This window comes from Salmo trutta, chromosome 36 (assembly GCF_901001165.1).
Source record: "Salmo trutta chromosome 36, fSalTru1.1, whole genome shotgun sequence".
NCBI classification, from domain to species: Eukaryota; Metazoa; Chordata; class Actinopteri; order Salmoniformes; family Salmonidae; genus Salmo; species Salmo trutta.
In genome coordinates, this window is record NC_042992.1 from 21,047,383 (window position 1) to 21,064,920 (window position 17,538).

Below are 17,538 nucleotides of genomic sequence, written 5' to 3' on the forward strand. Positions count from 1 at the left end.
CTCTCCATCGCCCATGCACTTTCAACATTTAGATAATAAAGCATTTGACCTTTCCATTGTGGAGGGTGGAGGATTGGTTGATTTACAGTTTTTAAGTATGTTTTTCCTGCTGATTGATGAGAAGAGTATCATCCAGCCCATCAGGTATCTCACTGCACCCTCATATGCCATGTCTTGAAATATGCAGACAGACAGATTAAAAGTACATTTATTCTATAGGTTTTTGATAACTCTTGTAGGATTTTGTTAGCCCAATCAGAATCCTATTATAACTTTTTTCTTAATTGAACCCATTGAATTATAATTTGTTGTCCTTAGTTCCAGCACAATACAACAACATTAATTACCAAATTTTCGTTGATCGGAAAAAACAGTTCTATATTAATTTCTGTTTAATTCACCTGTGAGAAAGCATGTCCCTTTAAGAGTGACTGATGACGTCAAAGCTAGCAGGAGCTTGCGGTGTTAATTAGCCAAATTCAGCTCGCCACCTGTGTCTGTGCAGAGAATATCTGGTTTTACAGCGTTATTATTAACCGTTTTATCCTTCACTTTGCGTGAATGCAAGAACTGTGAGTACAGTAATTTTCCTTATGTTTCTTGACGAACTTGTCAATGTTTTAATCATTCTACAGCATTTTATGCACTAGGTTTTACGCTAGCAAAGAAATTACTGTTAGACACATTTTGCCTGTCGACTGACTAACTGTGAACTGACACTATATATACAAAAGTATGTGGACACCCCTTCAAATGAGTGGATTTGGCTATTTCATTCAATACTGTTGCTGACGGGTGTATTAACGCGAGCACACAGCCATGCAATCTCCATAGACAAACATTGCCAGTCGCGTGGCCTTAACTGAAGAACTCAGTGACATTCAACGTGGCACCGTAATAGGATGCCACCTTTCCAACAAGTCATTTTGTAAAATGTCTGCCCTACTAGAGCTGCCCCAGTCAACTGTAAGTGCTGTTAATGTGAAGTGAAGTGGAAACGTCTTGGAGCAACAACGGCTCAGTCTGATATCTTAACTTTCTCTATGCCACAAAATCTGAAGGTAGAAATGTCATGCTTTAGGTCATTAAAATGTACTGCGACTGGATAATCCCTGTCGTTTCTCCTGATTGAATTATTATGTTCACTAATTGTCTGTTTGAGAGAGCGGGAGGTTTTACCGACATAGCAGAGCCCACATGGACATTTAATAATGTAAATAACATGGGTTTGGAACATGTAATAATGTCATTTATTTGGAACTGTTTTCCTGTGTGTGGGTGGCAGAAATATTCACACTTCATCATATTGTTGCACTGTGCGCATCCTCTGCATTTATAGCTACCATTTGGTAGAGGGCGTAAAAGAGCCTGGCAGATTGTATTTTGTGGCTGGCAGTTGGCATGAACCAATTTATTGCGTAAATTGCGACCTCTCCTATACACAATAAGAGGTGGATTTTTAAATTCAGCCGGCAAAGCTGGGTCCGATGATAAAATATGCCAGTGTTTCATGACCACACCTCCCACTATTCGCGAGTTCAAAGTATATGTGGTTGTGAACATTACGGAGTGTTCTTAAGTTTTATCAGGTCTTTTTTTGTAGCAGTTCATCTCGTGTTTTCTCTAATGCCAAGTTAAGAGCTTCATCCTCACATTGTGGCGAATAGCCTCTTAGAAACCTAATGCTCATCTCTGCTGCTTTTTCTAGATAATCCTCTGTGGAGTGGCATATACGGCGCAGTCTGAAAAATTGGCTTCTTGGAAGTCCTCTTTTTAATGGCTCAGGATGGAAGCTGTCCCCCTGTAATAGAGTATTTCTGTCTGTTTCTTTTCTATACAGAGTTGTAAACAGGGTTCCATTTGATTTCTCAATCCACATATCGAGGTAATGAACATGTTGAGTGTCACATTCAATAGTGAATTTGAGATCGGGGTCAATGTCATTGAGTAGTGCCATAAAATCTGCCAGCTCTTTTTCAGTTCCTTTCCATATGCAAAAAATGTCGTCAATATATCGATACCACTTCAGGACTTTATTCAAAATTGGATTTTCGTTTTCATTATTAGCAAAACGTTCTTCAAAAAGACCCACATAAAGGTTAGCGTAGCTCGGCGCGAATGTGGAACCCATCGATGTTCCATTCGTTTGGAGGTAGTATTCATCATCAAACCTAAAATAGTTATACGTCAAAACATATTCAGCTAGTTCTAGAATGAAGTTTGTTGGTGAATATTCATTGGTATCTCTGTCTCCCAAATAGTGTGCTAGTGCTGCCAGCCCCCCCACATGGGGAATGCTGGTATATAGACTCTCCACATCTAATGTGACCAAAATACAGTCTTCTTTGAAACCCGTTATTGGTGAGATCTTGTTTATGAAGTCTATAGAGTATTTTACATATGATGGCAATGCTTGCACATGAGTTTTTTTAATAAAAGAGTCTACAAAGTTCGACAATGGCTCTAGCATTGAGCCTATTCCTGCAACCACTGGTCTGCCTGGATAATTGCCTTGTGTTTTAGGTTTGTGTAATTTTGGTAAAATGTACAGGCATGAACGTATGGCACATTTGCAGCAAAGATATTCATATTCAGCTTTTGAGAGAGGGTGGTTTAATAGGGCTCCAGATTAGAGCATATATCCCTTTGGAACACCTGTGTGGGATCAACACTCAGTTTTCTATAGAAACGTTCATTACTGAGTTGTCTCTGAATTTCATTTTTATATTTTTCATAGTCTAAAACAACCACAGCACCCCCCCTTGTCAGCAGGTTTAATAACCAAAGATGAATCTTTAATTAAGTGCCTGTTCTAGTGAGATTATTCTGAATGTGGTTTGTTTGTCTCGTATATACTGACATGGCTTCTTGTTCGACTAACCTACAATAGGTATTAATCGAGGAGTTGTTAACCATGGGCCACACAAGCTCACAGAACGGGACCGCCGAGTGCTGAAGTGCATAGAAATCATCTGTCCTCACTACCGAGCTCCAAACTGCCTTTGGAAGCAACGTCAGTATAATAACTGTTTGTCGGGAGCTTCATGAATGCTACCTGCCCCAATTAATAGTGCCAACTGTACATTTTGCTGGAGGAGGAATAATTTTCTGGGTCTGTTTGTCATGGTTCGGCTAGGCCCCTTAGTTCCATTAAAGGGGTATCTTAAGTCTACAGCATACAATGACATTCTAGACGATTCTGTGCTTCGAACTCTGTGGCAACAGTTTGGGGAAGGCCCTTTCCTGTTTCAGCATGACAGTGCCCCCGTGCACAAAGCGAGGTCCATGCAGAAATGGTTTGTCAAGATCAGTGTGGAATAACTTGACTGGCCTGCACAAAGACCTGACTTCAACCCCATCGAACACCTTTGGGATGAATTGGAACGCTGACTGCGAGCCAGGCCTAATTGGCCAACATCAGTGCCGACCCCACTAATGCTCTCATGGCTGAATGTAAGCAAGTCCCAGCAGCAAATTTCCAACATCTAGTGGAAAGCCTTTCCAGAAGAGTGGAGGCTGTTATAGCAGCAAAGGTGGAGACCAACTTCCTATTAATGCCAGTGATTTTTGAATGAGATGTTTGACTTGCAGTTGTCCACATACGTTTGGTCATGTAGTGTAGCTATTAGCAAAGTCACTGTCAAGGGGGGGTCAGAATGTGATTCAATCAAAATAGTTTATTGCAGGACTAACATAATTATGTTAGTAACCAAATATCAACAGTCTGCTAAAGCTCCTTTGACATGATGCTCTTGTTTGTCTCCCTGCCAGCAGACTCTGCCAGCCTTCTTGTTTGTCCCACTGCCAGCAGACTGCCAGCCTTCTTGTTTGTCTCCCTGCCAGCAGACTCTGTTTCTCCACCCTCAGCCTCTCTGACAGACTGTCTCCACCATGCGCCAAATAGTCAGACTGTTCACAGCCAGAAACGTCTGTGAACAGTCTGTGTGAAACAGTGGACAGGCAAGCCAGCCCTGAAAGCATGGTGCTGAGGTCATCATTTTAGGTAGGTTTTTAATGCATATTTACAAGTAAATTTAAACTGAAATGTTATCCAATATAATTAGGGGTTCAACAGCAAAGCTGGGTGAAATCTTATTGTATTTGTTGGCTTTCATTAGGGCTTCAAGCAACAAAGCTGGTGGAACCCTATTGTATTTCTTCTGGTTCATTATTAAAATACTGGTTCTTCTTGCGAGCAAAATTAACATACAAATTCCTGTGAGATGGTAAGGCCGAGTTGGGTTAACCTTGACATGATGGTGAAGGCCAATAGTCCACACCCTCTCATGCAATGCTTTGCCAATTGGCCACAAGGTGGCACTATAATAGGGGATTGAAATTGCAAACTTTGAAAGGTCACGCAGAGACCTAGAGCGGGGATGGGCAACTTTGATGGGGTTGGGGTCAAAAGTAATCTGAACTCATCATGAGGGTCCACAGTTGCTCGCAGGTCTGCGTACACACATCCATACACACATAGCAAGCAAAACATTTTAGTGGTCCTCTCTTGATAGTGGAGAGAAATGTAAGTTTTACAGTTAATTTCATGCGATTCTACACATTTTGCCATAGGGTGGAGAGAAATGTTTTTAAAAAATGTATGATATTTGAGTGACACTAAGTAACAAAATCTATGGGGGCCACTCGGCCGGTAATTCGACTATGATAACAAGTTTAGATAGATTGCTAAATTAGTTTAGCGGCTAGCTAAAAAATGTTAGGTGACATGGGACTAACTATCAGTGACTAACATAACAAGAAAAAACTTCTGATGCACAACCAAATTTCAAAATTGCGTCTTGTGTATTCTACTATTTTAACTCGCAACAATAAATTGAGATGCTTTTCCAACACTCTGCAGTCCAACTCATCCCAAACCATCTCAATTGGGTTGAGGTTGGGTGATTGTGGAGGCAAGGTCATCTGATGCAGCACTCCATCACTCCTTGGTCAAATAGCCCTTAAACAGCCTGGAGGTGTGTTTTGGGTCATTGTCCTGTTGAAAAATAAATGCAAGTCCCATACCGTGAACCAGATGGGATGGCTTATCGCTGCAGAATTCTGTGGTAGCCATGCAGGTTAAGTGTGCCTTGAATTCTAAATAAATCACTGACAGTGTCACCAGCAAAGCACCATCATACCTCCTTCTCCATGCTTCATGGTGGGAACCACATGTGGAGATCATCAGTTCACCTACTCACAAAGACAAGGCGGTTGGTACCAAAAATCTTAAATTTGGACTCATCAGACCAAAGGACAGATTTCCACCGGTCTAATGTCCATTGCTTGTGTTTCTTGGCCCAAGCAAGTCTCTTATTATTGGTGTCCTTTAGCAGTGGTTCCTTTGCAGCAATTCGACCATGAAGGCCTGACTCATGCAGTCTCCTCTGAACATTTGATGTTGAGATGTCTGTTACTTGAACTCTGTGAAGCATTTATTTGGGCTGCAATTTCTGAAACTGATGTTTTTTTTGACTGCACTTGAAGAAACTTTAAAAGTTATTGAAATTTTCCAGATTGACTGACCTTTACATGTTAAAGTAATGATGAACTGTCGTTTCTCTGCTTATTTAAGCTGTTCTTCCCATAATATTTTTTACCAAATAGGGCTTCTGTATTAACTTTCTTTGGGCTTACTACATGATTCCATGTGTTATTTCATAGTTTTGATGTCTTCACTATTATTCTACAATGTAGAAAATAGTACAAATAAAGTAAAACCCTTGAATGAGTAGGTATGTCCAAACTTTTGACTGGTTCTCTATGTATTAATTACACTACATGACCAAAGATGTGGACACCTGATCATCGAGCATCTCATTCCAAAATCGTGGGCATTTAATATGAAGTTGGTCCCCCCCTTTGCTGCTATAACAGCCCCCACTCTTCTGGGAAGGCTTTCCACTAAATGTTGGAATATTGCTGTGGGGACTTGCTTCCATTCAGCCACAAGCGTTAGTGAGGTCAGACTCTAATGCTAGGCGATTAGCCCTAGCTCACGGTCGGCGTTCCAATTCATCCCAAAGGTGTTCGATGGGGTTGATGTCACGGCTCTGTGCAGGCCAGTCAAGTTCTTCCATACCGAAATCAACAAAGCATTTCTGCATGGACCTCACATTGTACATGGGGGCATTGTCATGCTGAACCAAGCAAGGGCCTTCCCCAAACTGTTTCCACAAAGTTGGAAGCACAGAATCGTGTAGAATGTCATTGTATGCTGTAGCTTTAAGATTTCCCTTTGCTGGAACTAAGGAACCTAGCTCGAACCATGAAAAACAGCCCCAGACCATTATTCAAACTCCACCAAACTTTACAGTTGGCACTGTTCATTGAGGGAGGTAGTGTTCTCCTGGCATCCTCCAAAGACAGATTTGTCCGACGGACTGCCAGATGGTGAAGCGTAATTAATTCATAAGATCAGCCATGATGGGTTTTCCACCATTTTTGAATTTTGTGAAAAACACCTAAATTACATCTCCTCCGGAACCACAGGGCCGATCTGAATGGCACGACAATGGGCCTCAGGATCTCATCATAGTATCTCTGTGCATTCAAATTGCATTCATAAAATGTGTTCATTGTCCATAGCTTATGCCTGTCTGCTCATACTATAACCCCATCGCCATCATGGGGCACTCTGTTCACAACGTTGACATCAGCAAACCGCTCGTCCACACAACGCCATACATGTGGTCTGCAGTTGAGAGACCGGTTGGACATACTGCCAAATTCTCTAAAACGATGTTTTATGGTAGAGAAATTAACATTACATTCTCTGGCAACAGCTCTGGTGGACATTCCTGCAGTCAGCATGCCAATTCCAAACTTGATACATCTGCGGTGTTGTGACAACTGCACATTTTAGAGGCCTTTTATTGTCACCAGCACAAGGTGCACCTGTGTAACGATCATGCTGTTTAATCAGCTTCTTGATATGCCACACCTGTCAGGTGGATGGATTATCTTGGCAAAGGAGAAATGCTCACAAACGGGTATGTGAACAAATGTGTGCACAAAGTGAGAGAAAAAAGCTTTTTGTGCGTATGGAACATTTCTGGGCTCTTTTATTTCAATTATCTCTTGATCGGTTTGACTCAGTGTTGAAATTGAAAACCTCTGGTTGTTGTGTTGATATTTGAGGTCTGGATTGTGATTCCTAGGATTTTTGTGGTGTCAATCTGACTAGCTGTTGTAACTACTTCTTTTGCTCTTTTTTTGTTCCTGTTTTTCAAAGGTGCTGTCAGGAGAAACTTTCACATCCAAGGCTACAGATGGAGAGACGGAGAAGTTTGTCATAAGGTGGCTGTAGCTTGCGCCAGACAGAGGCAGAAAGGAGAGGACCGAACACGCAGCCAGGAGAGGGCGGATGGACCCAGAGACATGGATGCATTTACATACACACACACACATACATTTTAATGGATAAACGCTGACACTTTGTACATTATCTGGATATAATGGACTACTTGGTACTGCCCGAGTTTATTAGCTCCAGATGATGTACAGAGCGGCGGCGTTGATCCTGCTTATACGATGGTTGCCAAAGAAAACAACCACACATTTACCGGTAAATGTTTTCATTTATATTTTAAGAAGTAAATTCATACTATTTCATCCTTTCACTAAATCTGGTTGTTAGTTCTATCAGTTAGGTTGCTAGAGAAGCGGGCTGGTTGTTCATTCCCTTTGTTTGATTGCTAAGCTGGCTGGCAGTGTTCTTATCCCTTGCTTGCTAGCTAGCCAACTACGTCTAACACAGTCACGTCAACTCAACAGATAGAATAACATCAAAGTAGCTGAATTTGCGTTTAAGCTGTTTTCTAGTGACATTTATTTGGATTCATCCATGCTACTATACATACGTAGTGCCTGTTGAGGGATGAGTGTTTCCTTCCAGTTCTCTGCTGCCAATGACTGGAACGAATTGCACAAATCTGAAGCTGAAGTCTTATATCTCCCTCTCTAACTTTAAGTATCAGCTGTCTGAGCAGCTTACCGATGGCTGTGTACAGGTGCAGTGAATCTGTAAATGGCACACCCGACCTCATCCCCATATTACTTACCCTCTTGCTCTTTTGCACCCCAGTATCTCTACTTGCACATCATCTGCACATCACTCCAGTATTAATACTAAATTGTAATTATTTTTGCCTCTAGGGCCTGTTTATTGCCTACCTCCCTACTCTTCTACATTTGCACACATTGTTCATAGAAAAATCTATTTATTTTGTGCTATTGACTGTACGTTTATGTCTAACTCTGTTTTTGTCGCACTGCTTTGCTTTATCTTGGCCAGGTCGCAGTTGTAAATGAGAACTTGTTCTCAACTGGCCTACATGGTTAAATAAAGGTGAAATACAATTATTTTTTTCAAGTCAATTTCATCTAGTCTTAAAATGAGTGTCATGTATTTTTTGTTTGTTGTTCATAGTTCGTTTTAATAGCTGCAATATTACTACCTACATTTTAATATAATAGAGTAGATTTGGGCCATTGCTGGGAATATTATAGTCCTAAAATTGTAGCTTTGGCTCAGTTCAGGCTCGGGCCTAGTCTGTACCGTCATTCATTTTGGTCTCGGGGTGGATCCGGCTGCCAGACCCGGGCCAGCAGTTTTATATCTGGGGTGCTGGAATCTGGCCAGATGTTTGTGCTACTTGGGGACTAATCAGTTTCAGGCATCAAACACTACATCACAAATGACACCCTATTTCCTATATACAGTAGTTCACTGCTTATGACTAGACCCCTATGGGCCCATATAACTGGAACAAAGCAGTCTTCAGCATCAGTTAAGACAACACCTGTATGTGTTTGCCACCAGAGAAGCTAGCATGAGTGTTTAGCATCAGTATTTGGAGTTACTGAGTGTGACCAACAGTTTGAATGCAATTCTTCTGCATACTAGACAATGGTGTTAGCCCCCTGAACAAAAACCAAGGCATTTGTTTAGTCAGTTTCAGCATCATTCCTGTACTGCGCTATTTGTGAGGCATTTTATAGGCTAGCAAACTGACTGTGGAGCTTTTACTATTGCTGAACTATATCTGAGTCATGAACAGTTCATGGTCTACTTTTTAGGGGCACTTAATGTGTAATTCATTGCTGCTCTTCTGATGCAGGGCTCCCTTTGCAAAAGAGACTTTAGTCTCAGTGGGGCTACCTGCTTAAATAAGTCTATCCATGTCCTCATCTTTTATTTACCATCAGACTGAGAGAACCTTGATATAATTGAATAAATCCTACGGCTACATTTGGGGCCAGGGGTTATACAATGGGCATCTTCTAGCCGCTGTCTGTTCTTACCATAATATATTTTGTGTTCTATTCATTTTACCCATAAACTTAATGTTGTTCACCTGACTGCCACCTCTGTTTTCTTGATTGTGTGCATTAGAATTATCCCCAGGTTATGGAAATTGTGGCATCTAAACCTTTTGTTATTGTTCTATTTACAACTAGAATGTCTGGGTGGTGCTCTAGTGGCAGAGTTTGTGGTATTTATAGTAGGCCTACTGAGCAAATGGTTGACACTAGCTGCTGCTCCCCATATGGACACGTTAGGCTCATTTAGGTGGCAGGTCATGAGAATTAGGTTAAGGTTAGGAAAGGGTTAGGGTTAAATAAAATACTCTCCTAGCCTGTTACGAAAGGTCACTTCTGGTCGTACAGTAGTTGTACTCTCTCTAGTCACAACCACCCTTCAGTGTTCAAACCATAGAGAATGATTATAGGCACAGAGTTTCTAAACCCATAGAATCACTTGCGAAGCAGACTAAGTAGACCAGGCCGGGGTTTGAGTTGTTCATTTTCTCGAAATCTAAAGTCACAACCTAGATTCGAGCCAATTAAGATTTTGAACATGTTATTACTCCAACTTCGTGAAAGTGACAAACTGACACGTTTTTGTTTTCGTCAAAAACGACGTCATACTGTATCCAAGGAGTGCCTTTGATTTGACCGCCTGCACTTGCGCAATTCAGTGCGAGACGATCATTAGACCCGATGAGGTGTGTCGGCGCATGAGTTTAGCTAGCCAACGTCGCCCATGTCATAGGCTAAAACTGCCTCTCCAATTGAAATCCCTATCTTCATACTGTAGTGTCTTTGATAGAGGCCTCTAGTGGCCAAAAGGCCGTATACATTTTTTATGTAGTCAAGTGGGTGTGACTGGATGTCCAACCGGGTCATCAGGAGGGATCAGCCAAATATTGAAGAAGAAAATGGACAACTTCAAAATGGAGATTGCCTCAATGGCGCAGCCCATACTGTCACAGAAGCTGGCTCAGATACAAAGATGAGTCCTCTACATACAATCTAGTTAAAAAACACCATAGACTACTAGCCTAGTGGTTAGAGCGTTGGACCAGTAACCGAACGTTTGCTAGATTGACTCCTCGAGCTGACAAGGTAAAAAATCTGTCGTTCTGCCCTGAACAAGGCAGTTAACCCACTGTTCCTAGGCCGTCATTGTAAATAAGAATTTGTTATAACTGACTTGCCTAGTTAAAGGTTCAATAAATAAATATACTATACTATACTATATCAAAGATTGTTATAACTAATCCAAGATAGACCATAGCCTGCCATTTCCAACGTGAGCAAATGAGTCATAGTGGGCAGAACAAGCAAGGAGGGGGGCAGAGCCAAGCACGAGCTAACGAGATCCTATTGGCGCGTTCAAGCATGTATTTTCATATTTCCGTTAGGGAACTCAACTCTGTGAGGTATGCGTGTGCAATAACTAAATTCGCCCTTGCACTCCTAAACAACGCAATTGTGTTTAACTTCGGCAAATGGTAAAATCTACAAAACTTAGTCCACTCTAACAGATTGTAGTTATGGGAACAGAAAAGTGTATTGAGATCAAATGTTTCATCGATGAGAAAATGTATATAATGTCGGCCAAAACTCATCTCGCTCCATCTTCTCCCACTGCCGGCCACTGGGTTTCCTCTAGTCAACATATTTGGTAATGAGCGGAAACTTCAACCGGATGCTTCACACTTGTACATCCTGTGAATCATCTGGCTCATCTGTGACATTATGTTCACTTCAAACGCGGAAAAGCAAGCAGAAGACAATTCTGTGCGTCGCGAATTGCGCAGCTGTCCATTCTCTCTTCGTGTCTACAGAGTTAGGATATAAGCGTCATACTTGCCAATTCACGACATTTCTTCACAAGAATAGTGGCAGGTAGGCTTAATTAAATTGGTGAAATAAATTATGATTGCGTATGTTGGTTGCATTTCATGTTGTTTTTGTGCTCAATAGTTTCACTTTCACTTTTGATAGCTTTAAGGGTATTTTTATGTCTGTGTTTTAGAACATTTCTTTCAAACCTTTTCTTTTAGTAGATCTAATTATATCAAAATATGTTTGACCTTTTATGTTACTTGAAATTAGCAGTTGAACAAGCTGTCAGACAATAATAGCAGTTGATGTCTGCGTTTTTTGTTGTCCAAACGTTATGCAACATGAGTGATGCTCTAATGGTGACTGTTCAGGCGTCCTGTCTTTATATTCTGTTTCCTTCCTCCTTCAGAAAACTTCAACTGCCCTTGACCAGGCTACAGCACATACTGAGATGGCGTAAGGGATTTATTCAATTGAGCAGACTCACTAAAATGTATCTAGTTAGTGTGTTGTAATGACACTGCAATAAATAATGTGTGGTGGGGTTGAAATCATTAGAGAACTGTACACACAAATCCAGTGTTAATCTAATAAAAATTCATGACGGTTTGTCTCTGTTGGTCTGTATCCCATACAGATCTGCAGGCTATCAGGACATTAAGAACAATTTCATAAAATGTGGAGAAACACGAGGTACCTATTGATTTGTTGACTTGGATCATACCTTGGCTTTGGTCACTCAACGGTTTGAGATAATATGGTAGCTGCAAAGCAGTTGGTTAGCCTACAGCAGCAGCTTTTGTCACCAGTAATATTATTATATGCCACAGCGTTTAGAATTGATTTTAAGAAACATGTTTTGGTCAGAGTTTTAACCCTAATGAAGAAATATTGACCAAAACGTTGCCTTTAAGATCTATTTAACGTTGTGGAGCATAGACCTAGCATACAATAATACGTTTGGCTAAAACAAAAACCTGCATATATTCGACACCGGCTCTCCAGTAATTGAGTTTGACACTTTTGTTTTACAATATCGTCAACAGATGTAAAGAAATACCAAAAACTGGTCTCTGACACAGTGTGCAAACATCGCCATGCGAGTATTACTCTCAAGAAGCCAGAGAAATCAGAGTGGAAGATTGGGGGCCTGGATGACACGTGCTACAAAGGAGAAGAGGAAGTTAAGGAGTGGGGGAAGTTCTACCTACCAGACAGTGTGATGATGGAGGTGTTAGGAGCTGTGGAAAACCTCCCCTACCCGACAGAGAGTGGCCAGCTGGTCATAATGCTGTGTGAGGACCGTCAGGTGTATGCTTATGATGGAGAGGAGATGCACCTGGTCGCTCTGAGCCTGAAGGAAGTCTTTGACTCTGGGCTTCAGTATCCTGGCTTCAAGTCCTTCTACAGAGGGGAGTGCTTTAAGGACATGGTGAGAATCAATCTGTAGTGAATCAAACAGTAGTTATAGCTGGTAAGAATTAAAATGTAGTGATTCAAGTAGAGTAACATTTATTATTATTAATTTGGTATAGTTTTGTTAATATTGATATTGATAACAGATCAGGTGTATTTACTAATCTTGAGGAGTGATCATGCTTGATATCTAACCCTTATGTTGTGCTGTTTTGCGTTGCATTCTGTTGTGTAGACGAAGGAAGACTGGGACATGGTAAGACGGGGCAGTGTGGGGAGGAGACTTGAAAATGAGCACCAGGAGTTACTGAGACAAGCCAAACCCAGCTTCCTGAGTTGTCTTAACTCCATCGAAGGAGCTAGCCGCACAGGTGGGCAGGTTTAATGTGTAGCACATCGACAGAGCTCATTATTTGTGTGCCCATCCATTGTGATCAATGATAATAAAAAGTTAAGAGATTTAACTGGTTTTATACTGTTACAGTAATTGCTGTTTAGAAAAGTTGCCGTTTTTGAATTTACTCCTTTCTTAACAAGCACCTTTGCCCTTCCCTCACAGGTGCCTGTAGCTATCCCGAACCAGTGGAACATCCAACAGTACTTGTTTAAGAAGCGATATAATCACTACTTATAGACCCATAGTGACAAAAACTGGGAATTATTTCAAGTTAACGTGTATGATGGTGTTAGTAGGGCTGTGGTGGTCATGAAATTTGGATTGTTAATGCAAATACCTGCCGATGTCATGGTATTTGACTGTTATTTAACAAACACATTTAGCATCTCCTGGATTCCACCCATAGAATGCATCTACATTTTAAATAGTCTAATAAATCTATTTAATATAGCCTACACCATCACAATACATCTATTATTTTGGGCAGGTCTAAAGAAACAATATGATATGAAGAAAATGTAGCCTATTTCAGAAGAACAGAATAGCATATTCTGAGTTGTCCTTATGTTAGTCCCTGATCTGGCTATGCCATATGGTTCTGGGTTACGCTAGTTCATTTAGCAGACAATAATTGCTTATAATTCCCGTGGCATTAAATTATATTATTTTATAGTGAGAACAATAAAATGTAACATAGCTGAATAAAATAGAAAATATATGTTTCCCCAAATGATTTCCAAGGGAGTGCAAACATGCGGCTATTCTGTGTTGAGCGTTTAACAAAGAAACAGAACCTATTATATGCTTAATTTAGAGTTATTTATGCAACTTTAGTTGTGATACAAACGTTTGGCTATATGTTTTGATTTCTAATACATTCTAAGGCCGCATGAAGCGAGTAATGATGAATAGAAAAAAAGTTGCATGAAAGGCAAGCACTTTGCTCTGTTTCTTGCACAGGCTGCACACATTTCATCAGTCTCTCATTGCTAATATTCTCACCCATCAGACTATTCTCAATATAATCTGGTCTTTACATATAGCCTTTACATATAGCCTTTACATATAGCCTTTGCATATAGCCTTTGCATATAGCCTTTACATATAGCCTATATGTGTGGAATATTTATTTATTTTTTAGAATGGCCCACCCCCCAAAAAAAAATTCTGGCATCTGTAGCCTGCACTCTAATAGCAAGTGGAGGTTACGTGTTATGTTTTTAATATACCAGGTAGGCTACACCATTTGTAAAGCGGATTAAGGTGCTTAATTTTAAGAATTGAGCAATAAATATAGCAACACGAGAAATCTGGGATCCTCTTTTAAATAGTAGCCAGTCAAACTCTGTGTTCACACGCGACTGCGCAATGACTGGGCTTATAAGAACCCATTTCACTAGGCTCTGTAGGCTATGGGCTCTCCAACCGTGTTCCAGGGGTCTTGGGACTATATGCTACTTTTGGAGTTATTTGGCCACTTTAGTTATGAATCAACCTTATCAAAACATATAGGCCTATGTGCTAGGCTACATGATGCTTGTGACTATGATTAGAAAAACTCCCACAAAAAATGCATGCTCTGTTTCTTGCCTTAGACTGCACACGCTGGGCATCATTCACAAGTGATAATATTCTCACCCCCATCAAACTATTTTCAATTTATTCTAGTCTTTACACATACTAAATAATATGTGTGAAATTGGTTTTGATTTAGAATGGGCCATTATTATGCACCTGTTGGAACAGGGGAAGGGGAAAAAAGACATGTAGTCCGTATGTCCTTGAATAGCAAATGGAGGATGCTTTCCCCTAGGTTCATTTTCATGCCAGCCAGGTAGGCTACTCCAGTTGTAATGCAAAACAATGTGCTTAATATTAGGAAAGTTGAGAAATAAATATAGTCTATAGAAATCTGATGGGATCCTCCTCTTTTTAATAGAGCTCATCAAAACTGTCACGCAATTGCATAGCATATAGAAATGTTACGCAACAGGGCTTATAGGAACACTTATTTAATTCTTTGCATCAACCAGCTGTGAGTTGCTAGCACTCGCTACGCAAACTGAATGTCAGGGCTCTCATTAAGTGTTTGATTTGATTTAATTGGACAATAGAGCACTGAGTACCAGGCCATTAGTCTGTTTGGTAGGCTACTAATGACCATCAGTGGCATCAGAGCGCAGTTTTGGAGAATTGTAGTTCCCGTGACTAAATGTCACATGGAATTTGACTGCGGTCATTACTCGTGACTGCCGGTGGGCAGTAATATGGTCACCTTAACAGCCCTAGATGCAATGCATGATACATCCTTTTGGTTGTTAATTCAATGTGTCAAAGTTTTACTTCTATCTTGTCCATCATCAAATAAACTAGGCCTACTAAATATGTGAATTATGAATCTTCTCTGCATGCAGGACCATGTCATCATTGTCTGGACACTTAAAGTCTTATCTGACTGTATGTTTTCAGCAGTGATAGAAAATTCAGTAAACATGTTAAAACTTTGAATGTTTAACTTTTTTCCCTCTCCAAAGTACTCATGTTACCTGTTTAAACCTCTCCTGCACATTTTTCCTGCCGCGTCACTCCTGAACCATACCATACAGCTCTACAGGAGTCTACACTACTGTTAGGTTCTTATTTTTCAGAGTAAATGACTCACGGACACTAGAGAAGCTTTAACCAAGTTTAATCATCCCCAAAGGTTCTGTACAGCTGTGATCAGACAGCAAAACATTTCAGACATCACAGTCTATATGCATCCTACTTAAGACACTCCTCCTTACAGTTTATGGCTCCACAGGAAAGAAGGTAACCAGATACCAGCCCTGATTACTCCCGGGGAATTGACCTCACCTCCTGACCTCAACCCCTTCTTCACCTAATCCACAGATATCCATCTGTCTTCCTTATATCAACACATCGCTCTCCTCTCCTCCATCAAACACATTCCAAAGCTTTCTGTCTTTCTTCAGAGAACCATTAACTTCTAACATAGTCTCTTTCATTTCCTATCATTCATTTACTACCTCTATGATCAAAGTTTAGCTGATTCCAACACTACCAACCAATCACTTCATCTGCCTCAGAAGCTCTGTGCTGGACCAATCACATATTTAGTGCACTAATAAACAAATATACACAAATTAAGTATTGTGGATAATTTTTATTTGTGAGTGTTGATTAGGTCTATGGGTGCATTTTAATAGTCTGAAGTGGTTTCTTCTCCATCTGAGAAAACAGGACACTGAACGGTAGAAGCAATATTGGGGATATATGTACAGGGGGACTGGCTCTCACGTACAGTCATGTCAGTGCAGATTAAGGAAAGGTGATGAGGAGAAGAAGCAGGAAGCTACTTGTGGTGCAGCTCTGAGATTGTGGCCAAAATAACTATAATAATGAATAGTTTTTCTCTCCTTGTGATGTCTTCACGTTTGCATCAAGGGAATTCACTGCATTTCACACAACTTTATATATTAATTTATATATGTACTTTATTACCTGTACTAACGCAGTTAGATTATATTCAGGGGTGTTTCTGGGATTTTAAGACATTGGGGGCTTAGCCCAAAGCCAGTAGGAGGTCTCAACAGCTAAATGCAGGAATTAAAGAATTCCACAGTGTACCCACACACACATTCTCTCACCTACAAAGTATTTGTAAACCATGTTTTCCTTTTTCACTGTATTTCACCTCTTATAATTTGTGCAAATAAATATAACAAATTAGAATCTATAGAACAGCTTGAGGTGATACAGTCTACTGTGTACTCAACCCACCTCTGTTCTCTCTCCATCTGCCCTCTTCTGTCACTTTCTCTGTGTCTTGGGTGTTGCTGTCTCAGGTTCTTGTTTATTACTGTCTCCTTTGTCTGTCCTTTTCTGTTCTTCTGGTGTCTCTCTATTATATCGTATTCTTATGTTGCTGTCTCTGTCTTGTTTTATGTGTCTTTAGTTTTGCAATCCAAAACGGTCAAGGGGATACTGGGGTAGCTTAACTTATTTTGGGCATGTGTCTGGGTCACCTAAAAGGGGGCCCCCCTTTGGTGCACGTTTTGGTTTTTACACTAGCACTACACAGCTGATTCAAATAATCAAAGCCTGATGATGAGTTGGTTATTTGAATCAGCTGTGTAGTGCTAGGGCAAAAACCAAAATGAGCACTCAGGGGGGTTCCCAGGACCGAGTTTGGGAAACACTGATCTAAATCATCCTCTTCCCTACAATTTGCCCTTGCCTGCTGTTCTCATCTGTCCTCATCCTTGGCTCATCTGAAAGGGAGCAAGGTGCCACATGTCATTAGTTCATATTAAAGGGTGACTGCACTTCCTGATTTTGAATTTATAGTTGGTTTGAGGTTTTAAAGTCATGGAAATTTGGAGCTATTGGAATTTTAACATAATTACTGATCGCCCCTAACTTGCCCCATAGGGATATTCAAAGTCAACCCAAATTTACCACAGCCATTACATGAAAGAATACCATGCTATTGTTTGAGGAGAGTGCACAGTTATGAACTTCAAAAGTTATTAATAAACCAATTAGGCACATTCGGGCAGTCTTGAAAAATTTTTTTTTAACAGAAA

General features: G+C 40.5%; 1 protein-coding gene and 1 long non-coding RNA gene across 4 annotated transcripts; both read left to right on the forward strand.

Moving 5' to 3' along the window:
• Positions 1–372: 372 nt before the first annotated feature.
• On the forward strand, positions 373–7,553 carry LOC115175625 (uncharacterized). Of its 2 annotated transcripts, none has more exons than XR_003872069.1 (3): positions 373–572; positions 3,772–4,003; positions 7,235–7,553. It is a non-coding gene; the product is annotated as an uncharacterized LOC115175625 (long non-coding RNA). The 2 variants fall into 2 exon arrangements; XR_003872068.1 differs by having other exon boundaries at positions 3,775–4,003.
• Positions 7,554–10,181: 2,628 nt separating this feature from the next.
• On the forward strand, positions 10,182–16,095 carry LOC115175626 (uncharacterized). 2 transcript variants are annotated; one of them, XM_029735018.1, is made up of 6 exons: positions 10,182–10,410; positions 11,546–11,592; positions 11,774–11,829; positions 12,183–12,568; positions 12,788–12,923; positions 13,112–16,095. In XM_029735018.1, the coding sequence occupies exons 2-6, from the start codon at positions 11,588–11,590 to the stop codon at positions 13,159–13,161; spliced, it is 633 nt and encodes a 210-aa protein (XP_029590878.1). In that variant the 5' UTR covers positions 10,182–10,410; positions 11,546–11,587; the 3' UTR covers positions 13,162–16,095. The 2 variants fall into 2 exon arrangements, with proteins under 2 accessions (XP_029590878.1, XP_029590877.1); XM_029735017.1 differs by lacking the exon at positions 10,182–10,410 and adding an exon at positions 11,033–11,196.
• The last annotated feature ends 1,443 nt before the right edge of the window (positions 16,096–17,538 follow it).